Raw genomic sequence first — 25,261 nt, 5'->3', positions numbered from 1 at the left:
TAAATTCTTCAATTGATTGTAATCAACATCCAAGCCAGTTAACAAACAAAAAGCATCATTATGAAATCTGCCTTACTGCACAAACTGCGTCAAAAGAAGTACCAATTAAATACGATGAAATGTCTACTTAACCAGCTTACTCTGATAATGAAAACAATACAACAAACAAATCCTATGCTGATGTTTTAAAAACTATGAATACGTCGAAACGTAATTAACTGCCTACCCTAATAATGTTTTGCAAAGAAAATATGACTAATCAAGAACTCCAAGAGAAATTAGAAAAATACAATCCAGCCAAAAATATTACAAAATTACTCATATTAATAAAAAAGGCGCAGTAGTAATCTCTTGTTGTTCCAAAGAAGACATTCACAAAATCAACTCAGCTTTCAAAATAATGACTAAATCAAACATTTAATTACTTTGAAAATTCCTACCCAAAGAACACCAAAATATACCATCAACAATTTACCTAGAAATACCACAGAAAAAGAAGTAATCGAATTAATTACTAAAAACTTCTAAATTAGAAGTTCGGATATCAAATCTTCCTTTACATTGAACGACAAATTAAATCAAGCCATCAAATGGATAATATACTGCACTCCATTGGCATTCCAAATCTTAATGAACCAAGGCCTTTCACAGTGGATGGAGAAAACACAAAATAACAGAATTTTTCGTAGTTAGAAGATGCTACAAATGTCAAGACTTCGAACATCCCTTCAAAACCTGCAAATAAAGGAATTGTTCTTTTTTGAAGAAGAGACCATAATATTACAGAATGCAGCGCCAACAACCCCAACTGTAAACTATCAAATGATGTAAATAAAACTAATTTCAATACCAGTCATCCAGCATATAAACCCAACTGCCCCACGTACCAAAGAGAAATAACAAAAATTAAAGCCAGAATTGTATACAGCGATATTACCTACTATCTAGAGGCACTGTAAGAGTAGCTTGAAAACAACCAGCAACAAAAGATAAGCTATGCATTCACCACTTCCTGTAACTCCAGAAAAGTCTCAGAATATCACAAATGCTTCCAATCTGAAGGTATTAAATGAATTCATCCCTAGATGTTCATTAGACAGATATCCAAGAAAAGTTCAGATAAAAACAGAGTATCTAGTGAATTTAGTACCATTTTAGAAGATCTAATACAGAATGAAGATAATATGGTAACAATAGTTGCTAATAATTCTGCTGTTGTTATTCCCAAAGTCGAAACAGTCGATGATGAAATTAGCACTAGTTCCGCGTCCAGTTTGAATAATTCTTCGAAACAGAGACAGCACCTCCAAGTAGCGATATTGTTACTGTCATTTCATTACTTGAAGAAACAAAAGAATTAGATACTGCTTATAATAAATCAGACGGTATTAAGTGCAGTGAAACTAATAAACTTGAAATCTAAACTATCAGTTCAAATGATGAATCGAAATTTGACTTAATACTGGAAGAAACAGTAACAACTAGTAAACAAAGTACTGAAGCCAAGCATTTAAGCATTTACCATTTCTTATTATTCCAAAAAAGTCTCAGGGTAACATAAATGCTTCTGAAACTGTTAAATGAGTTCATTCCTAGGCATTCATCTAGAGCTAGACTGATATCCAGAAAGACTTCAGATAACAACATAGTATCTAATGAATGCAGTTCTATTTCAGAAGAACTATTATAGAATGAAGATAACATGGCAAAATTAAATGCTGATAATTTCTGGAATGGATGAATTTCTTACTTTTAATGTCTTTTGGCATTATTTCACTTTCATTTGGAACCCTGTCATTCTTTGAAACATCATGTGTGAGTTCTATTCGACCTGACAGATACAAGTTCGGAAGATTTTAGCAAGCAGTCGTACTCATTAAAAATCATCCAAACAGCTCTTATTTTCAAATTCACACTCCCATACTCTCACAACCATGTTTCGGTTGCATGACAAGTAATGTCAAAGATGCTAATAATAATTAGCTACAAGAATCTTTGTAACATGTATAAATTTGCAAGAATACAGTTTCGAAAGTTAAACAGAACCTCATCAGCTCCAGGAGTGAAAATGACGACAGAAAAACTGACTTAATGCGATAACAATTGACATAAAATTGGAGAAGTTTCCAGCTAAAGGAATGCAAAAAACGCTATTGGCACCATTTATTGCCAAAACCTAATCGAAAAGCAACTAGGAAATAATTTCTTCAAAGGTTAAGGATGAAGAGGAATTAGAATTGTGATCATTAATTAGAGCATAAGATTTTTATGAATGGGAAATGCCCACAGAAATCCAACGGCCCGCCAAAGGAAGACTTTTTGAAATAATTTTGGCTGCAGAGAAACAGAAAATATAATTTTTGATCAGCAATAATGAGCAATGGAAGATTTAGCAATAATTAGAAGTGGATGTTTCTTTTTTTCTGAACATAATTCTCATGCTCTTTAAAGCGAAATTTTATGACTCTCCTTGTTTTGCCAAAGTATGTTTATCCACATTAGCAAGGAATTCTGTATATACCCCAGACGTTCATTTCTAGAATCCAGTGTTTAAGAATTGAATAATGGATTTTATTGGTAGGAGGAAAACGACAGAAAAGTAACATACGTGCAATTTTATAACTAATTAATGGAAGAAACGGACTAACTATTGAATTCCTATAATCACTCAAAACGAGACTTCTTGCCTTAAGATGAAAATTTTCAAACTGTCTGGTCACCATTACAAGACGAATCACCTTTTTTCAACTGCATCTATTCGAGTTATTGGAGCTGCTTTAGAGGCGGAAATGTAAAGTACACGGAAAACTAAAGAATAAAATGAAGCTGATTTTTGATTAGCAGAGTGACAGGATGGCATGTGATGGAAAACAAACTGGTGAAAGTTTACTATACACAGCAGTACTGAAGGTAGATAAATTACGTGTGACTAGGACATCAAGGAATGAAAGGGCAGTAAACGTCTCAAGTTTAAAAGTGAACTGAATAGCAGAATCAATGGAATTAACTATTGAGAGAACTTTATTTACATCTCCTTCAAGACTGTCAAACAAAACAAACCTAGCGGAACCAAAGTGAGAAGTTTAATATTTTCAATAATTTGAATTCATAATAATTCGTATAGATGTCAGCGTAGGATTGACAGAGCTTCCAATATCTAATCCCGCTGTCTGGTGCAATCTCCTTTTGTTAGCAAATTTGTTCTTTGAAGAAAACGGTAGTTGAATAACTGAAATTAACTCATCAATTACGATATATCAGAAATGAAATTCCTGAACCCTAGTTTTTGCACTCTGAAACGCGCCTTTCATTGAAACAGAAGTGAATAAGGATTTTACATCATATGAAATCATGAAGAAACTTTTGAAAAAAAGTTCGCTAATTTATTAACAAACTCTGTACACTTATGGTGTAAGTGTTGTTGACTAAAACAGGTGAACATTTGAAAACTAATATTTAGCTAAGGGAAAAGAGGCAGCACCCAGGTAACTATCGGGAAGAATTAAATATGATTTTTATGAATTTTGAGAAAAGCATATGACCTGCCACAATTCCCAGTTGGGGGGACAAGTGATTTTTGCAACTGAATCAAAAGACCGTGAAGATTTAAACGTAATATTTATTTCTGAAAGGCCCGAAAGAGAGAGAATATTTAGGAATCAAATATGGCCTTCATCATTTAAAAGTTAAGCGATACCTTTGGCGTAAGTGTTTTTATCTTTGACTGCCTTGGAAATCTGGGTCAGAGTAAATTTCACTTGAAGTAGTTTTTTTTACGTTTTCGTTATTAGGATTTAAAAGTTTAGCAACATTTACATTTGGGATAATAAGGTATCTTATCATTTTTTTCTGTGTTTCGGACACTAAACTGAATTATAAAGCTTTCCAGTAAGAACCAAAATGAAATATCATCCTGGTCATCTGCGGTTTGTGCCTTCTTGTGGCAAGGCGTAATAGTTATAGGCTCAAAATCCAGATAAATGGGCCCTGTCAATGGCATAAAAATGGACCGCTTGGTCAAATCTCGCAGATATCTCAGTTAGGGGGATAACCGCAGTATGCTTTGTCGAAATTAAAGAATCCAAATCAAATTTTGACTAAGAATATCCAATGGACATGTTTCAGGTCTTGTAACAACACAAGCTTTTGCAAATATCACATAAAAAAAATTTTCGTATTGATAGATTTTGCAGGTCCAGTCTCTGCAGAGACAGAAGGACACAGCAATCCAGTCCAGGCCCAATCAGTGTAGTAGGACGCTTCCGCTAAAAGCTGTACATTCAGACAGTTCTCGAAAACAGTATTTCAAATATATTTTCTCTAATCTGAATTATTAATAATAAATATTATTGGAACACATCTTCGAGAATGATATTTTACGCCAGCTTGACTGAATAAATTACTTCTGTATGTACATTACAAAATGGTTAGGAATGTTTGTATATGTACCATCACTAAATATATCATTCCAAGTAATTTTTTGTGCAACCTTAATACAATTTTCATTTAATTCCTTTTCGTTTTAGGAAAAGAGATACCATATGATTAAATTATTGAATCCTGCTTCTGAAAAGTGAGATCTGATACCTAATGTCTTATTTCTGGCATTTTTATTCCATCTTCAAATGTTTAACTACCTAATGAACTGATTACCATGTTAACAATATTTCTTATAATTACTTCTTTATGCTCAAACTGCTACAATAACTTTAATTGGCAGGTAGTATTAGAGTTGTCTAACAATAAACTAAATATTTAGAGTGCAAAAAGGTGCTGGATCATTTAAAATAGCTTTGAAATTTTAAAAATGCAGATAGTATAGCACCTGTCTCAAGTAAATATCTCTTTCTGCGAGGGCGAAGGTTGTTTTGCTTAGCAGAGTTGTTTTCAGGACTTTTGTCTTTTTGGAAGACATCCACTTGGAATGAATGAGAGGGGTAATTATAAATTTCTCCAGTTACTTGCTTAAACTTTTCTCATTGTCAAAGCAAGATCATAGTTTAGATTGCAAATTTTCCTTGACAGTTTGATTTTTAAATAGAACATTCGGCCTCTTCTTATGCTGATTCTCTGCAACGGATGATCCGAAAAGCAGATGGAGTAAAACGATATGGTAACCATAGTTCACATTCTAACTATGAATCTTCCACTGTTAAAAAAATTGTAGATTTGGCACTTTATCTAAGTAGTATAATGCCAAAAGCGGTTTAGTTACATTACAGGAGCAAATGCTTTTTTATAAAAGATACAAGAAATTCGGGTCATTCATGAAGAAAACGAGATTTTCACATTTGGCAATAAATTTAGCGAAATGTATTCACAAATAAGTGTTTCATGGCTGATTAATTCATTAAGGCAAAAGCAAACGAGAGCTATCTTTCGAAAACGAGGGAAGCTTTCGTATGGAAGACTCTGAAGGAAACTGGCTCGTATTTATGTTAAGAGGTTATCACACTTGGCTACAGTCCCTGCTAGACGGGACTTTTCTGAGAAATGAGATTCTGGTAGCACTGATTTAAACGGGAGTTTTCCTAGAAAAAAGAGTCCCGCCTAGTTACGGTAACGATGTTGCAGCTACGCGGGATTTTTTCAAACCTCACTGAAAATGTCTCGGCTGGACTTCTATCCCGGGTAGAGACAACCAATCAGACGAAAGTTCTGCTTCTGAAGCATCACATGATCCCAATCTGAGCGATGATCGATTAGTGTTTGGCGTTCAAGTCTTTGTAGTAAGTGAAAAATGGTAACCTAGCTACGTGGGTTTTCTGGAATTATGCGGTTTCTAAGAATTGTCCCTTTCGACGTCAAGTCCTGCGTAGCCGAAGCATAAAGTGATTGAGGTTTTACGCACGAAAACCACAAAAACCTCACGCAGTCAGTCCATTTGCCAGGATTTGGACATAAATAGCATTCAAACTCGTGTTTGAATAAATAAGTTCTAATTTTAACTGCACGATAATAAATAAATGTAATAAAGAAAACCGCAAATACCCTATTAAGTTAGCCGGCTTTCGAGGAATAGAAGCAAGGAAGGATTACCGGTGTTCAGCAGTCTTATGTCTTCCACTACTTGTAGGCATTTCGTTGTTAAAGGACCCTTCAACATTTGGGATTCCTATTCAGAATAATTTAAAAATCAGATATCTTTACATATAATATACATACATATCAATTTGACAGAACTTAATATTTTTATTATGAATTCTTGGGTTATTTATAATATTTGTGAAAAAATGAAAATTACTTTAAAGTGGTGCTAATTTTAAATTTCCGAAAATTTCAAGTATAAATACGAATACACTACCACAGCTGTTTACAAATTTTTTTACTTGCTGAGCCCTTCTTAGGATGTTTACAAATATTGTTACGAAGAGAAGGAAAGGAGGAAATATACGAGTTTGTCAGATATATCCAATCTGTATCCAATTGCATGTTTTGCACAATTTTTCTATTTTAGCTTCAATTATTGATAATTGCAAGCGACTGTCAAGCTCTGCATTTAAGCGGCTTCTGTGTTTTTTTCTTCCCTTAAAACTATATAGACGAAGAACATTGCTTCAGAAAAATGCAGAGCTTGACAGTCGCTTGCAATTATCAATAATTGAAGCTAATATTTTAGCTTCAATTATTGATTCATTATTGAAATTATTATTCAATTATTATTATTATTCAATTATTGAATGATTATTATTCAATTATTGAAAAATTGTGCAAAACATGCAATCACAGTTGTCTCTCTAAATGCTTATACAATGTTTTATTTTATGTCTAATTTAGGCTACATTATGACGCATTTTAACTGCACTGTAGTTAGTGAAATTAAATTAGAATTGTCTTCTAAAATGAACATTTCGTGCAAGGCCCAATGGAAATGCACTTAAAATTAATGAGGTATAAAAATTAAATCAAAAAAAATTGAGTTTTTTGAATAGATCTTTTTTTTGTTGTGACAAAAGCGTAAAGTCTGCTGTAATGTAATTTAAGTAATTTATTGAACTTTGGAAGTACTATTATGTGTATTGGTGATAGCTGAGAATAAACTTAGATATTGCTGTACGTTTTGAAGTTTTAAAAGTATAATTTCATTGCAGGAACAGATTGGATATATCTGACAAACTCGTATATTTCCCCCTTTCCTCCTCTTCGTAACAATATTTGTAAACAATTATTTAGAAAGGCAGCAATAATGATTTTGCTTTCTCAAACACATTTTCAGTTCATCTTGTCAATACAGCTCACCCAAAATTCCAGTATATCTTAGTTTTGAAACGCGATTTTGTGTTTGATATGAAATATTAAATGCATGAGAGCTTCGTATTCCGCTGAGTTTAAGATAGCTGATTATTTTGCTCAGTTTATATTTTATATTTCGTTTATTTATTTATTTTTGCTGCTGCGTTGTTTTTGAATACATTCAGTTTCCACTTAAGCTCATCAGACATCTTTCGTCGAATTTGCTGAAAAATAATGTTCAAGCGAGTCTTTCAAAGCTTTGAGATATGCCAAAATATTCGGCTTTTCGCTGCATATCCACATTACTTTCATGTAAGAAGGTTATGTACAATGGAAGCAATCGATATTTTTCTTTTACCCGCACTCTAACCAATACATAAATTTTGCCTTAGAAGACGCTTTGATGATGATTGCATTAAAAACTGTGGTATGTTTTCCTTGAAATGCTTAATTCATTTCGTTCGTTTTGCAAAAATAAATTAAATAAATAAAATAACCTATCAAATACGCCATTTTGCACACCCAATATTCAACATTTAAAATCATCGCCAGATAAACGTTAGGTCTAACAAAATCCAAAAGACAATCACATTACATCAGTGTTCAGCAGGATGAAACTTGTGGCAGAATCCCACATCTTCACACAAGTTTGAAGAGTCTACTTTTAAGAGGTATCATTCAACACTATTATAAGCTCAGCGGGCATTTTACTCGAGGTTAGTGTGTATCTATGATGAATGCAATGGCTTTGATACATTTCGTTGCTTTACCTCCAATTTTAGCAATGATTGAAGCGCTTCGTAGATCATCATTTCCTTTGCATCATAAATTAACTGTTTGAATCCGACGAAGCGCTATCGTGCTTCACTTGTCGTATGCCAAAAATACAGTGCCAAATAATTGTATCGAGAGTGCGAAGACGCTGCTGTTAGTGTACTTTGCGCAATTATTGAGAGCAGTTGTAGTGATATCAGTAGCAGTTGTTTTATAGGAATTGGAAATTGTTTTCATTTTTTTTACCATTTTTCATTTACATTTTTCACATCTTTTACATTTTTCATTTTTTGTTATGCTGATAATTACGAAATAAGCCATGTCAAGTTCTGATTCATTTGAAAGTGACTATGTTATGAGAAGTGATAATGAAGAATATGGTAATGACCTTGAAAGTGATAGTGGAAATGACATCATCATTCGTTCTAAGAGATTACGAGTTACTAGTGATAGCAGTGATGATGATGAAGTAACTGCAAGTACCTCCGATGACGATATTATTGATGAGTTTTTACCCGTGGATACAATTTTTTCGAACGAATCGAATACTTTTTCTGAAGTACCTGGACCAAAGCATGCCCCTCCTCCTGATGCGAAACCAATTGAATATTTCAATATTTTTTTTTTTTTTTTTTTTCAAGTATACTAACCAACAGCAGCGTCTTCGCATTCTCGATACAAAACAAGAGAAGCGCTATCGCGCTGTTCCGTATTTTTGGCATACGACAAGTGAAGCGCGATAGCGTTTCGCCGGATTCAAACGGTTAATATATTTTCACAGTTCTCCCAAAGCATTTCATTTCAACCCCAATTTCAAAAATTGACAACTTGCAAAAAAATTGCTAAAAAAACAGAAAAATGGTGTAAAATTTCGTTGAGGAATCACGCTCTGAAAATTCGTTCTAAAAGTGACTTCAAGTCAGCTAACCAGGTTTATACGAGAAGCTTCGAGCGGGTTCTCTTAAAGTTCATTATAAACGAAAAACGTCTCGAATGAACGATTCCAAGGAATCAGACGAATTATCAGCTGCTGGAAGGGCATTTTGGCCACTACGTGTGACAAGCCAGTACCTCGCTCAGCCTCTCCTGCCCATTTCACATTACAACGACTTTTAGCCATGGGGCTATTGGTGGCACCAGGGGCGTAGCTAGAGGGGGGCAAGGGGGCATCTGTTTCCGGGCGCAGAATCCAATGGGCGCCAAACTGATGTTACGACATTTTAGAATTAAATGTTTTCCATCCTTGGCAAGCAGTAGGGAGCGCGAAATCTTCAGTTGTCCCTGGGCGCTGAAAACCTTAGCTACGACTCTGGGTGGCACATTGACTAAAATGGAGCCAAAATATAGTTTGGCAAATTTCCGTTCAAAATGAAATTTGTAGTTTTCCTATTTATTTTTTACTTCTTAATTTAATTTTATAGAAGGCCACGAAGCTCCTCGGAACTGATAGCAGAGCCGGTAGAGAGTTCCTCGAAACACAGATTGGAAATTATTGCGCTACCACATTCTACTCCCCGCAAAATAAATAAAGAAATAAAATAAAATAAAGAACATATTAGCTTATATTTCGCAGTGTAACTTTCATTTAAATTAAAGCATAGCATTTCATTTAAATTAACACAAAGACAATGATGGCTGAATTTTGATTATTTTTAAAGTCCATCGTTCTTGACAAATACAAAAGTGGAGCAACATTTTTCAGGAAACAGCAATAATTTTAAAGAAACTAGGACAAGATATCACATTTTTTATGACTGTGACGATCCATGACACCCTCGAGACTGCAGAAACATCTTGTTAAAAAAAGATATATTTACGTTTCCGGGTGCGGATGTGGGTGTAAAAATTTGTCCGCATTACAGCAACTAACTTTGGAACCACAGAAGCTTGACAGATGTGGATTATTTAGAAATTGTTATGCACGTCTTTCGCGCAGGTGCAGCAAAACTACATTCATGTGATCAGAATTTACGTTTTGTTGGTTTTCAAGCAATAATTAGCATAACTTTAATCTATTCTTAAGCTTAGTATTTTTAACTTCCACGAATTTTCTCCAAGGAATTACTGCCCCCCCCCTTATATACAAGAGTTGCGAATATAACAGTTTTATATAATTCGGACTTTAAACCAAAACAGAGATTTCTAAAATGTTACGGAACATTAGTAAACATGTTAATTGAATATGGGTAAAGAAAAAATAAGAATAATTCTAATTATATGAGAAATAATATTATATATATATATATATATATATATATATTCGTAAAAAGCAAATTTAAAGTTAAAATAATTAAAAGATGTGCAAACATATAAAAGATTTAATTTTCGAACTAATCTACAATATCATTTAAATTCAGATAGCATAAGTAAATCAAGTGCAAAACCAAACCATGAAAATAAATTCACCAATTTAGCAAATTAAAATTTACTAAAAATTTTTTAAAAAATACATAAGTGAACGACTGTTGAGCAGGCAGGAGACAGACTTATCAAGGGGAAATTGCCTCCAAACCTAACTCTCTAATCATTCAATTCGTGTTTCGTCATTCATGCAGGCAAGGGTAAAAGTCAAAACCAAAAGTAAAGAGTGAAGAATGTCCAAAAGGAAATACCAATAAAGTGGTACCTTTAGAAATTAGGAATTAAAAATTAAAGTTCTAAAAGGAAAATGAATGCCTTTTGAGAAATAAGCAATGTAAAGCCAAGTATTAAATTAAACCTTTTAAAAAAATTAATTTTTCAGAAAAATTAATTCAGAAACCAATGCATTTTAGAAATATATATATATATATATATATGTCGGTGAACCTCTGAAGTTCCAATAGTTAATAATCAAGGCTCCGCGAATGATTTTTCAAAATAAAAGTTCATTTGCTATTTAATTTCTGTGAGAAAAATTTCAGTGTCAAGAATGCTTAGTGTTCGCGAAATTAAATCGGAATATCAGGGCACCCCATAAATCCTTAAAAATTTAAAAAGTTCTCGAAAAGTAAGGGAATTACCTTCTATACTCAAATATTTGAAACTAGCGGAAGTACCCGATGCCAGTTAAGTTAGATTGACAGTAAAGTATCTAACAACAGAGAGAACGATACCGCTGTAATCCTTCTCGAATAACGATGCAAAAAATACGGTTCAGAGGCATACATTTTTCAGTCTGATGCGATATGGAACCCACATAAAAAATTTCGATAGAAAAGTAAACTAATTCTCTCTCATTATATCAGCAACAATGGCACGCAGTTTTTAATGATTTTCGTCGTTATAATCAAATGATCGTAAAAGCTCAAATTACATCTAATGTTTCACCTATACCCAATTTGGTACTTTTCCGTTTTGCCGGCGCAAGCGATAAAGTCGCCAATAATGGTACAACCGATGCCAAACGGAATATTCTCGCTGGTAACCTTTTAAGCCTCATTTTCAAAACAAGTCGCAGCTTTTTCTTATCAGATTGATTGTTTCTTTCAATACTGGCATATAATTACATAGAATTTTTATCAGATAGTTCAGTTTTATGTCTAAGGCCATTTTCGGTAATTAAGTCAATCAGGATGCAATCACAGCGCTTAACCCGAAGCCGAAAATATAGAAAAGGTAAAGTCAAGGGTTAAATTCATCAATTCTAACGAGAATGCATTAGCGAAGTAAAGCACTGCAGTTTTACATAATTTCTGAGTAAGCTATTCGTACGAATTGAAATATTTCTTGCATTTAAACTTGTGTTCCAAATTAAGATTTAACTTGAAATTAATGTAGATAATTACTGAGAGCATTAGATTTTTGTAGAGTAGTTTACGTGAGATGAGATCGCTTGGTGTCACGTGATATAAACCGGCGAATCAGGATGTTGAACCATGAAAGCATAGTAAATTCTTAAATTAATGTCTTTTTAAAAAATTTATTGTCTTTATTTATTGGCTTTTTATAAAATTTTAAACGATATTAAAATGTTTATGCCTTCAAAAAAGGAATTCTTAGAACTAACATTTTTTTAATATTTTTTATGTGTATACTGTATGTTGTCGCCAATAAAGTCTGCTTGGCGAGATTTGCGCCGGCGAAACGGAAAAGTACCTTCAATTTCAGTCGATTAATGTGGCAAAAATTTGGTCATAATTGATCAGAAATCAATAACGCGAACAAACACACAAATAGGCATTCTTCTTTCTTATCCTTTTATTAACAAACTCTACGATTTGAAAGCAAGCAGTAGGAACACTTTTCGAAATAAAGCATTTTTATTTCCAACGCGCCAGACTGTTCCACTAGAAAAATAAGTGCGAAAATTAGTGTTTTCAGAGTTAAAGTCATCAAAGAATGATTCTTTAGACCGGAATTTAACATCTTATAAACAAATCTCCGTGAATAGGCTGACTACATTGGTGTTTTCGTGCTTTTTTCTATGTGCAACGCGAATACGAGTTAGTTTTTTTTAAAAATTGCTCATTCAAAGTCTCCCTTTCATCCGCAGGTATACCTCGTGTGCCATACCGCATTTGATTAAATAAAGAACACCTTCCAAAATGGCCTACCAGCGGCCGGCCGGTAAAGTCGCTGAACACTGGTAGTTCGGTCCAAAGTTCGAATCCCGCGAACGGGCTGCTTGCATAAGCGTTTTCGTGGTTTTCCCCACGTGTAACGTATATACGAGCCAGTTTCCTTAGAAAGTAATCCACGAAGGCATCCCTCCCCTTAGGCAGATAGCCCTAGTGTGCTTTGCCGTAATTAAATAAACCAAACCTTCCAAAATGAGAAACAGTTTAGGTACTGAAAGTCTGAAGAGACGATGACAATGCTGGATTAAAAAAATAGTAGGAAATAAGTCAGTGGGTGATTAAGGTACAAAGAATGTAGGGTACTATTCCGTTTTGAGGACCGTATAAAATTGCAGCGAAAATGTATGCGCAAAAGCGCCAAATCTAGCAAACGCGCCCATTTAACAGCACGCCAAATCTAGCGTACGCCCTGATTTCAGATTGCGTAAGTTTATATAGCTCCATATTTCTTAAGACACCATTGAAATACTAGTTTAATTTTTAAATCCTTTTTTTTATTTTAAATCGGTTTTTTGATATCCTATGGATTTAAAAATTTGGGAATTGCCCATGACGAAAAGTCAGCAATAGAATTTTGGGTAAAGTGCAGAATCACCCATTGCTTGACGCGTTTTTAAGAATTGCACATACTCCGTATCCATGTACACATCGAGCTATTTTCACTTAAAAAAAAAAAAAAAAAAAAAAAAAACCTAGAACGGCATAAAAATGGACATTGACAAAAATCCCTTGTAAAAAGTTTGTTTTTACCCTTGTAAAAAGCAGCAAACAAATAAGTGGGCGAATCTGCACTTTACCGAGAATTTTTTCAAAGAAAAGGCATCATTCCTTATAGAAAATCATGTTTGAACCACCAACGAGATGAAATTATGCTTTAGGGATAACTCGGTAGCGAAATAGCGATGCAGGCATCCATTCAGTTACAGTGTCTCACAAAAGTGATGGGACACTTGTGCTTTACAAAAGGAAACGGTAATAAAATTAATTAAAAAAATATGTAGAAATTTTTTGTGGGTGTGTTTCATACTTAAATTTAGTAACAATTATTACATAACATATATTTTCTCAAAATATTAAAATATTAATTTAATAAAAATACAATTGTTTAGAACGGAGCGAAAAATGGCTCACATGAGTGATGGGACACTACGTACTATGCAACAAAAACTCCTCTTCGTCTGAAGTAAGCAATAAAAATATCTTTTGGGGTATTTATTATTACTCAAAAGCAATTGGCAATAATTTATAAAATCGTCTGCAGTATTTCTCTCCAGTTTGTTTTGGAATTTTTGTGTTTTTTAGCTCTGTGCAGCCATGAATGCTAAACGAAAAGAAACTTTGCCTGAAATTCGAAAATTAGTTATTAATTTGCATATTGAACGTGGAAAATCTATTAGAGAAACTACTGAAACAGTTAACTTCAGTGATTCAACAGTTTTCAATATCATTAAACGATATAAAAAGAATCATATGATTCAGAATAAAAGAAGACCTGGCCGACCATTAAAGCTATCCAATGGAATAAAGCAAATTATCGTTCGAAATATTTAAAAAAAATCCAAGAATGAGTGCTCCTAAAGTTGCTGTTGATTTACATGAATTATATGGAGTAATTGTTAATCCTGAGACTATTAGAAGAGTAATTCGATCTACTGGATATCACGGTAGAGCAGCCAGGAAAAAATTCTTCGTAAGTGAAAAGAATAGAAAACTCAAACTGGCTTTCGCAAAATCCAACATAAAAATAAGAATTCTGATTACTGGATTGAAGTTATATTTACTGATGACAGTAAATTTAATATATTTGGTTCTGACGGTAGAATCTTGGTGTGGAGAAAACCCAGGGAAGAATTTCGCAAACAGAACTTGGTGCCAACAGTAAAACATGGTGGAAGAGGAGTTATGGTATGGGGGTGTATGTCGTCCGTTGGAGTTGGTAATCTTGTTTTTATTGACAGTATAATGGATCAGTATATTGACATTTTAAATCAAAATTTGAAATCTTCAGCACGAAAATTGAACCTTCATAACGATTTTAAATTCTACCAGGACAATGACCCCAAGCACACTGCTTTGAACTGGCTGCTGTATAACTGTCCTGAAATAATAAAAACACCACAAGAATCTCCAGACTTAAATCCTATAGAGAATATTTGGCAAGAAATGGAATCAAGAATTCGCAAATACACTATTTCTTCAAAACAACAATTAAAATCGGTGCTTCAAGAAGAATGGGGTAAAATCACTCCAGAAATCACAAAAAAATTAGTCGAACCCATCCCAAGTAGATTAAATCGTGTTTTAAAAGTAAAAGCAAATCCAACAAAATATTAAAACCTTTTAAAAAGTAAAATTTTTGGATAAATATTTGATGGAAAAGTAAGTGTCCTATCACTTATTTAGGCCATTTTTTGCTCCGTTCTAAGGAATTGTATTTTTATTAAATTAATATTTTAATATTTTGAGAAAATGTATGTTATGTAATAATTGTTACTAAATTTAAGTGTGAAACCAACCCACAAAAAATTTTACATGTTTTTCTAATTTATTTTATTGCAGTTTTCTTTTGTAAAGCACAAGTGTCCCATCACTTTTGTGAGACACTGTATGTTTAGCAATTTTTATAGGAATTATAATAATGATCTGAAATAGTAATTTACTCTTATGCTTCCATTCAGTCATGTTTAGCCTTTTTTTTATATAAATTATAATAATAAAAATGTATTATATGAAATTAACCTTTCATCTAAATTTAAAACATCAATCTTAGTTATTTACTATTATACTTCCTTTCTTGCGTTAGGGTTGCCGCAATTATTTTTGGCAGCACTGGCATCAACAATAGTTTGGCGATTTTTTACGGCCCTCAAAACAGAATAGTACCGAATGGGGTTATGTATTAATAATCCTTACCGTCTTTTATTCCTTAGGTCTCTAAATCTAAATTTCTCTGCCTTCCTGCCTGAATTGACTCCATCGATAAATATTCACATAAACACATTATAGAATAAATGCAATCACTCTTTAAAATTTACTATGTTAAAGTTAATTTTAATATTCAGGCGTTATGCTCAAAATGCAGGTAACTTCTCAATTACATTACAGAAACAGAGTATACAAGAATTTATTTTATAATGAGTTATCCAATCGTTGCCATAAGTTCGATGCAAATACCACAATAAAACTGAAACCATGTTTAACAGAAATTAAACAAATAAAAAAATGTTTCCGCAGACGATTCAGCGACGCGTACAATTAATGCGCATGCACCGCTCGCTTTCCTCTGTCTAGACTGGCGACAGTATTTTTCTCTATTTCGTAACATTCCCGCCCTTGAAATTAACAATTAAAATTATTACTACAAAAAATGTAAATATAAAGGCACTACAAAAACATACTAACAATAACAAATTATAATACTGAAGAATATTAAAATCATTGCAGTAAAGGTTTTTAGTAATGACCTATTAACAGCTACTCAAATTTTAGCGACAAATAATTTTCTGAGGCAAATTCGGCTAATTTACGATTTAATTCGACTTCTGCATTTAAGAGAATATCGTCAATCTCTTCTTTCTCTGTTATATAAGTATCAATACTTTCATCAGTACATATCCCAAACAAAGAGTCGAAATTAGAATTTTTCTCTGTCTCAAGCTCTTTAGTTTTTAGTATTTCTAAATCACTTTGTTGGACATTTTAATGTACGTTTCTTCGCAAAAATCTCTCTCTTGGTGACAATTTGAACTAGCAAGTCATTAAGCAAATATATAGCTTCAAATAAGAGTACTTACCCTTTTTGTTTCTGTAGAATTCCAATCTGAAAGTATCCGAACTAAACCTTCACTTCAATCCGGAAATCGAAGGTCAAGGTAGTATCTCATTCTATAAATTTTAAAACCACTCTGACTCAGATCGATCATTGTCCAGTGTCGGAAGTCAAGTATTCATATGCTTATGGCTAATGTGAAAGCCTTAATATATGACACTTAACTTGCCAAATTTAGCTGAGAGCCTTATTATTAATAATCTTAAGCCGACGTGCTTTCTTCAAAACAGTCACATTTTTCTGGAATCTCTGTATAAACAAATAAGTTATTTTTGCGTTTACTCTCTTCACTTCTTAAACGCGAAAATGCTTATCAGATTTCCTTCAGTAACCAGGATAGGAAGCATAGGTTTTCAGTAACAGAGAAGTAAAGAGAGAGATCTGTAACGTTAATAACAATAAAATTTTATTATTCCATATTATTACTTAATACACTAGTATACAAAACTTAAGTAACGTTTTCTTATTTTGGCCGTAGAGGGCTAAAAATTCAACTGGGAGATATGAAATTCATACTACATAGGCACAATGTAATACTTAAAGGATAAGAAGCAAAAATATAAATAGGACGCATACTATATGGAACGAATGGAAAAAGGCTTTATTAACAGAATGGTGTTGGTATAAAAACTATCTAGCAAAGACGAAGAACAGCAAACCAAAGAACGTTAGCAACGTATATTCAATGGCTCTTGCACTGTTTGTCGATACTCAACACCAGATTATCTAAACATTTCTTGGGATTCTTCAAGGAGCATCTGTTTCTGTTGTCTGATGTTTTCCGGAGGGTAAGATCATGCCGTCAGGAGTCTCCCTAAAGTATCACACACTTTCATAAGAGCATGTTGATCAATTCATTCAATGGATATTTTCAATTCCCAGGAGCTTTTCAACAGCAAAGTCCTGTATGGTCGTGTATTGTTATCCATAACAACAAGTTGGGATCAATGGTATCAGTGGCGTAAATATGGGTATGCAAGGAATGCCGTCGCATAGGGGGCCCTGGAATGACCTGCTAAATTATATTTATATGTTTAAATATAAAAGAAAACTGATATATATAATGGAATCAGTCTTCTTTTAAGTTTTTAAGGGCCCCCTAAGTCCTCATATGTGTATATACGAGTATATATATCCGCTTCAGGAGAGCTTTTAAGTCATTAGCTATAACCATGGCCTGACTCTTGTTGGGGTTTACTGTCAGAATAAGTTCTGAATTTCTTGAGGCGAGCAGGTGTTAAAGGCGACGAAAATGAAGATACAGGAAGTAAGGCTACCTGAAGTTCACTGTAATTATAGAATTCTCAGAATTTCCATTTTTAAGAAACGATTCTATATTGCAATCATATGTCAAATTTTCTCGTATACGAAAAGTGCGAGTTGGATGAGGCAACAATTACTACTTCATTTGGGCATTGTAGACTTCACACTAGTTCTTGTTTTAAAACTTGGTTATATAATTAATTTATTTACATCTGTATCTCAGGATAATGGTTCATTCCGGATGAAAATTTTAAAAAAGAATTAAAATCTCTTTTCTTTCTTTCTATTTATGCTTCCTACTCTTACAGATTTTCACATTTTATTTTTCAACAATCAGAATTAAATAGTTTATAACTCTTCAGATGCACATTAATTTCAATATTGTTTTGTGCACATAATTTTGGGAAAAAATATTTAAGCTTCTTTGCTTAATTATTTTTTATTTCATAGGGAAATCTTATTCGATATGACTTGATATGATATGAAGCTACTGATAGTTGAAAGTTTCGCATCGCAGAGAAAAAAAGAGATACATTATAACGAATGACAGTTGTTGTGATATTTGACCTAAAATAAGACTCTCATCAATTGTAGGTCTTTCATATTGGGCATTGTAAATAGAGCTGCCATTATAACAAGCGTTGATTGTGTTAACATTTCTAGCACTTTCCAGATCAAAGAAATTATAAAGGGGCAGACAATAATCAGCTATTTGACAAAAACACTGAATGTTTTTCTGAAAAATGAAGAGACCCAATAGAAGCTTTTAATAATGATATAGGCCAAATAAGAATGTTACTTCTAAAAGTGAGTTATTTCTTAAAGATTCACATAAATTTTTTCTCTAAAATTTTGCTTAAATGTTCTGTCTGAAGTAGACATTTTTGTATATATTATTATTAGTTATGTTTTATGTACGAGTACATATAATCAGAAACGAGCCAAGGTTTTGCCAAGTATTGAATCTTTGCAAAGTTTGCATGTAAATGTATGAGTTTTTTTTTTTTTTTTTTTTTTTTTTTTTTTTTTCCCCAGAAAAGGTGGAGAGGGTTGTGCAAATAATTTACACAAACCTCCCCTCTATGTAGAAGCCATTTTCATAATATTATGTAATTTATTTTATTGGAAGTATATGCACAGAATCAATATGTAGTAAAACAATCTTACACAGCCCTTTTCGAACATTCTGTGTTATAGTAAACAAATTAAAAAGTGTCGTGTTTCCAAATTCTGTAAGAAAGATCTTCAGTGAATTCAAAATACATATTTAGACTGCTTTCAGTACTGATAAGAGATCTATCTGATAGAGATACTCCAGTAACTGATAGAGAAATTTTGGCATATTTTTTTAAACAATTGGCTTTATTTCGGTTTTCTACTATGGAAATAAATATTCATTCGAGAATAAAAAATAAATGTTCATTCGAGAATCAAACTCGGATGTAACTAGGAATTTTCAGCAATTACTTATCATGCATCTAGGGGTACATAAAGTAAAGTGTTTGAGCAAAAATGCATAAAACATTTAATTTTAATTTGTAGTAATAAGTTTTCAGTACACATGAAATGATTCATAAACTTCTATGACTTTAATAAAATAAAACCAGAACTACAAAAAATTGACATCATTAGCGGAAGATTTTTATAAAAAAAAATCATATTAGTGATTTTATTTCGCTAAAAGGAAGCTTAATCAAACTAGTTACACGATAATTAATTTACAATTACAAGAATTAAATTGATGCCTAAAAACAGGTATAATAATTTTTTAGCATATTATTTTAATTTTATGTAACTATTTTGCATATTATTTTGTTATTATGATAATATAAATTATGTTATATTTCGTTACACTGGTTCACTATAAACGGACTATCCCATTTCAAATTGTTTCCATCAAATATTATCACCCTGTATTATTTTTTAAGTAATTTAAGAATGCATTCGCATGTATAAATGTGTGTTTTTCACATTTTGAAAAACAAACGGTACCTAATTAAATTAAGGTATTAATTTTTTAAAAACACAGGCCTTCACCCGAATATGTGCATCTGATAGCCCGAATTTTTAATTTCCAATTTGCCTTATTACTTATTTCATATTTTTAAGAATTTTTATGAACTTAACAACTTTAACAATATGAAAGCATGCAGTGGTAATACTGTTCGAAATAAAACAAGTTTATTCAGCTCATGAGACTGTTGCCAATCAAAAAATCAATCTTTCAATTTTAATTAACAAACTCGACTCAAAAAGCAATGTGTTGCCACTACCGGCAGTAATTTTTTTTTATCTTCCACTCGCCAGCGTGTTGCTCTTCAGTAAAGCCTAAAACATTTTCTTATTTAATCTGGAAGGTTACTGAATAATGAACTAAGTGATTTAAAACCAATAAGCGCTGTTCTTGAGAATATTTTTCTTACTTTTTAATGGGATTAGTTTAATAAACATGTTTTAAACTCATGACATGTTTAATTAATTCAACATTTTTTTAATTACATTAGCTGGACTCATTAAAATCATTATATACTTTTTCTCTTTTAAGATAACTATTAGGCAGCTGGCCCCATGAGAAGCTAGCTTTGAAAGAAATGATATAGCGAATATAAAAGTATGTATGACAAACTCAAACACTCTATCTGAAATTCTAAAGATATGCAGATTTTTAAATATATTGTGATTTTGCTGTTGAACTGTAGAAGTGAGATGAACGTGATGCTTAATTAATAAATTTAACACATAAAAAGTTAATAATGAAAAAATACATACACACACAAAAAAAAAAGTTAGCCATCTTATTGAGAAAAACTGAATATTGATATAATGAACTGGGAAAAAACTGAAATGAATATAAAAATGTACGCTAACACTTAACGCTGCATCGGGAGTTCTAAACATTTACTGTTATTCAGCTTTTAAAAATTTTGATGTTGAACTGTATGTGGCGTAAATGCGAAGAAAATGATGCTTAATAGCAAAGCTAAAAAAAAAAAGTTTGGTTAGCAGGAGTACAACAACAGACTAGTAGATTGCGTGCTCAGCGAGAGCATAATAAACCTTCTGGGCAGGCATTAAAATCTAAAACCTTTAATTTTTTTGGAGTATCTAAATTTGGGGGTGGGGGACTGAAGAAATTGTTTTGCATAGGGGCCCAGGAGTTCTAGTTACGCCACTGAATGGTATGCCGAAAAAGACGCACGTGGGAAAGGGTAACTTAATGACAGTAACAATCTCTGGTAAGCGAAACTTTGTCAAAAATAATTAGCTCTGCCTTCCTTTCATCATAATGCCTCCTCACACAAGCACAGCAAGATCCATAAATGCTGCTATATGTAGAACAGGATCAACAAATGAATGTTTACCTTCTCACTGACTAAAAGCCAGATTTAGACCTAATAAGGCCCTAGGCTATTTGAGATACGGGGTCCTTTCCCAGGGGCGTACTTATCTCTGAATGATAACGAGTGCATCACTTGTCATCTTATTTTCGAAGTTAATAAGTCTAATAATGTTTCTAAGTTAATAAGTGTTTTATAATATATTTTAATACTATTTATACTGTATTTTAATTTTTGGGGGCTATAGCTATAGCTTGTGTAGCTTATACGTAAATCCGACCCTGCACTGACTTGAAACACAACTTATTTGTTCATTTTTGTCATAAGCAATCCATCCATCATCAGTTACCATTTATTTAAATAAAGGGGTCCGTTTGTGCCATTTTAAAAGTCTATCACAGGTAGAAAATGATTACCACCAAACATTCGTGCCCTAAGAAATATTCAGTGCTGCTCCAATTTTTCTCGCTATTTACCTTAAATTCAATTTTATTATTCAATAAATTTGATAATCAGACTTCAAAAGTTCCTTTGCTCTTGAACTTCTGTATTCCAGCCTGACATTACCAGCTCTGAAATTGCGAAACTATCTTTAAACCGTTTACTCACCTTACAGGCATCTCCATAAATGCCATACATCTTGCCTGCATATCTATATATTTGTAATTTTTATAATGTAATATGGGTCAAAAATGAAACTTTTGATCATGTTTAACATCAGCAGAAAATGTAGTTTCGAAGGAATATTACTTATCGATGCAGTCCAAATTTTTACCTTCCAATGCCATCAGATTTTCATTGGTTGCCTAGACTTAAGCTGTGGTTCAATACAACGTACTGAAAGCATTTTGGGAATGCTGGGAGAAAATGTTAAAAACCTTCATTCAGACACCTCAATGAACCATTACCTAGACATATCACTGCTATTATTTGAGCAAATAAGGTAATGAATGTACTATTGAATAAGTATATATAATGATTAATCCTTTAAATGCATAAGACGAATTAACCTATATAAAGATCAACAGCTTAACACATATTACTTTGAGAAAAACGATCCAAAATAATATTTTTAATTGATAATAATTAAAATCTCAGTATTTCTTGCTTTAAAAGTGAAAATTTGAATATTTCTTATTTTAGCAGTTTTGGGAAGTTCATCAAGTTTCAAAACAGTATATGTTCTCTCATAGCTTTTCAACAAAAATTTTAAAGTCACTCAAGTCACATCTATAATAAGTGCTAAAGGATTTAAAATTTTCATGTGAATTACTCGCACAGGTCAAACTAATAACAAATAAATTTAATATAATTAAATGGCAAAGTGAAGCAATGGGAAAAGAATATGAAATTATATTACGAATTGGGAGGGAAGCAAGCTATCATAATTTATGTGCTACATTTATAAAAATTACCTTACTAATTTTATAAATAATTTAAATTAAGAATTAAATTTAATAAAGCTAAAAGAAATGATGCAAAATTTAATCTACATGAGATGAAATTCTGCTTTTAAAATACCTCTATATTTCATATTTCAACAAAAATTTCACATTAAAAAAATAACAATAAATTATAATATTTTATTACTCTATACAAAAACATTATCATGAATTATACATTTTATTTTTTGTGCATGGAAATACTCTCAGTTGCCAGAAAAACTAAGACTGGTGGCCATGCAGATGATGAATTTTAGCAGCTCTCGATTTCCTTTACCATAAGAAAACTGCTTCAAGAATGCTGCTAAAAAGCTCAAATCCAGTACATAACAGTTTTATAATATCACAGTAGTTTGACACCAGCAGTACCTATCTCTGAATGACGACGAATGCCTCACTCATCGTCTTGTTTTCTAAGTTCTTCACAGAAGACTATTCTCAAATCAAGCTCTTTCCTGTCCAAAAGCTGGACAGTACATTGATATACAATAAGAGTTAGTCATGATGTCTACTTTTCTTGTATGGCGCATGTCTGTCAGAGTATCTGTACCTAGAATAATACAAATTTTTTTCTTTGTATGAATTCCTATTATCAATTTCCTCTTTTCTGTCTCGCATATTAAATGGCAAAATAGGTTTTTTGAAAGGTCTTTCTTTACCACCAAAACGCAACTGACCAGACTCCTTTTTCCCACTTAAACCGCCACCTATCAAAAACAATAACTGCATTACTAAATATAATAATACAATAAAAAATACTTTTAAAAACATTTTCTCAAATAAAAATATTGGGTTATTTAAAAAAATAGTACCCAGTTTTAAACAGTTTTAAGTTTTTGCTCACTATTAAAAAGGGCCTCAAAAAAGGAATTACAGCTGAAATACAGTTACATCTATTTGACTGAATATAATTCTAGACTCCTAAGCAATTATTTTTAATACTGGGAGGAGAAGAATTTTTTAATAGAAGTATATCACTATCAGAGGAGAGAGTTCTGAAAATTAAAGCTAACTGTTTGCAAAGATTCATTTGAAAAAAAATTCCAATTAACAAAATATTTATATCTTAATTAATTTTTTAAAAGTTCTTTACGAAAAAATTCACAGAAACGAGATATGACAAAGATGTTTGTAAAAAGAGGACAGAATGCTTGTTTGCCTGAAACAAATGATTAAATTTTTGCTTAGTACCTGCTTCCTAAATTTGTTCTCAAAAGTGTTGAATTTAAATCAGTAACAAGAACTCGTATTGCTGAATATTTCTAACAGTGCTGTACATAAAGGAATAAGTATGGTATATAAAATCTGGAACTTTTGGTTTTTAAATAAAAGCATAATGAATACTCTATTAATATGTTCACTACCATTGTTTAGGTGCTCAGTGGAAGGAACGGACTACGTAATACATCTGGTGTATTGAAATGAATAATTTATTTCTTAAAACATAGATATAATAACTAAACGTTTAGAATGCAAAACTTTTTTGGGGAGAGGAGGTCTATTCATTTGGGAAATGTTATCAATATAGACTGCTCAAATTCTTATTCAGTGACTTTTGTAAGCCTAATAATAATCGAATAATATGGAAAATAACATATTGCATGTGCAGGAGTTTTTCATGAATGCACAGAATGAGTGAGTACTGTTTATCCAGTTACAAGTTATCCTGAAGTTGGCATAGAGGAAAACAATATTATTTCATATGTCAACTACAAGTACATTCATATGAATCTATTTGCTATTACATCTATATTTGAATAATAAAACAACAGAAAATAATTTAAAAGCATAAAAGTGCAAAAAGGATCTTTGAATGTGTGAACGGGCACACCATATCAGTTTACAAATTTCGAATTACCTACAGAGTAGAAACTCAGAATAACAAATTAGCAGTACACTAGTTATTCCGAATTTCAACTCTATAGGAAATTCAAAATTTCTTTTAAACTCTCTGTACTCGGACTATTTCTGTAAAATCCTGCAATTTTTTAAAGATATTTTGGAATTATACATGTCTAAAATTGACTTCTAACTAAATAAAGCCTTTAGCTATATTTCTCAAATATCCTACCTATAAAATGAAAGCCAGTGACTGTGTGCATAATTTTATTTCATTATTTTTTGTAAATTTTATAATTGTCTTTTCGGATTTCTAAAAAATGAATGAATGAACTATTTACCATTTTGCTGTAAAGCTTGCTTAAAATCTGTTTTGAAGAACAGATAATAAAGCACTACAGCAAAAAAAGTACTGTATTCAATGCAAAATACAAAGGAGTAAGAATTCAAAAACGTTTCAAAGATAGGTATTCTAAGAATTCCTGAAGCTGAAAATGTTTTTTAACCCCTTCTCGCTGACTGTCACGTCTACGTGCCAGCAACGAACACACTCACCTCCCGGCCGACACGCAGGCGTGCCAGAGCATTTTCCCGTTTACTACCGACTGTCACGTATTTATGCCAGTGTTTTAGAAACTATAATTTCTGCCACAAGATGACACTGTATGTCCATATGGTTTCAGATACATGTACATTAGACCTTCTACTCAAAATGAGAGAAGCATGACTCACATACATGTGTTTTTGATTATATAAACAAATGGGGAACTAAATGTTTCCGAATGGCGTGATTTATGACGTCTCTTTAAATCGCACTTTATTCGCACGTGGTAGTTGTTTATTGTAAGTAGAAGTTTTATATGCGCTAAAGCGTCGAGTATTTCGGTTTGCAGTTCAGTTTTTAGAAAATAATTAGATCTTGTTAGATGTGAATTCTTTCTGTTTTTACCGTTGCAATGTTGAAGCGTAGAAAATGTTTAACAG

General features: G+C 32.3%; 1 protein-coding gene across 3 annotated transcripts in view; it reads right to left on the bottom strand.

The window, feature by feature from the left end:
* Positions 1 to 22,559: 22,559 nt before the first annotated feature.
* LOC118205547 (U11/U12 small nuclear ribonucleoprotein 35 kDa protein-like) overlaps positions 22,560 to 25,261 on the bottom strand; it is a 28,306-nt gene continuing 25,604 nt past the window's right edge. For all 3 annotated transcript variants that reach the window (XM_035377830.2, XM_035377831.2, XM_035377832.2), the window contains exon 5: positions 22,560 to 23,145. In XM_035377830.2, the coding sequence (XP_035233721.1) occupies positions 22,934 to 23,145 (212 nt within the window). In that variant the 3' untranslated portion in view covers positions 22,560 to 22,933. The remainder of the gene's footprint in view (positions 23,146 to 25,261) is intronic.

The sequence above is a fragment of the Stegodyphus dumicola genome, chromosome 1, assembly GCF_044657685.1.
Source record: "Stegodyphus dumicola isolate Sdum_Otavi_A_Nest chromosome 1, ASM4465768v1".
In the NCBI taxonomy this organism is placed as follows: Eukaryota; Metazoa; Arthropoda; class Arachnida; order Araneae; family Eresidae; genus Stegodyphus; species Stegodyphus dumicola.
The sequence above is the reverse complement of the archived record's forward strand: the minus strand, read 5'-3'. Positions and strand labels throughout refer to the sequence as shown.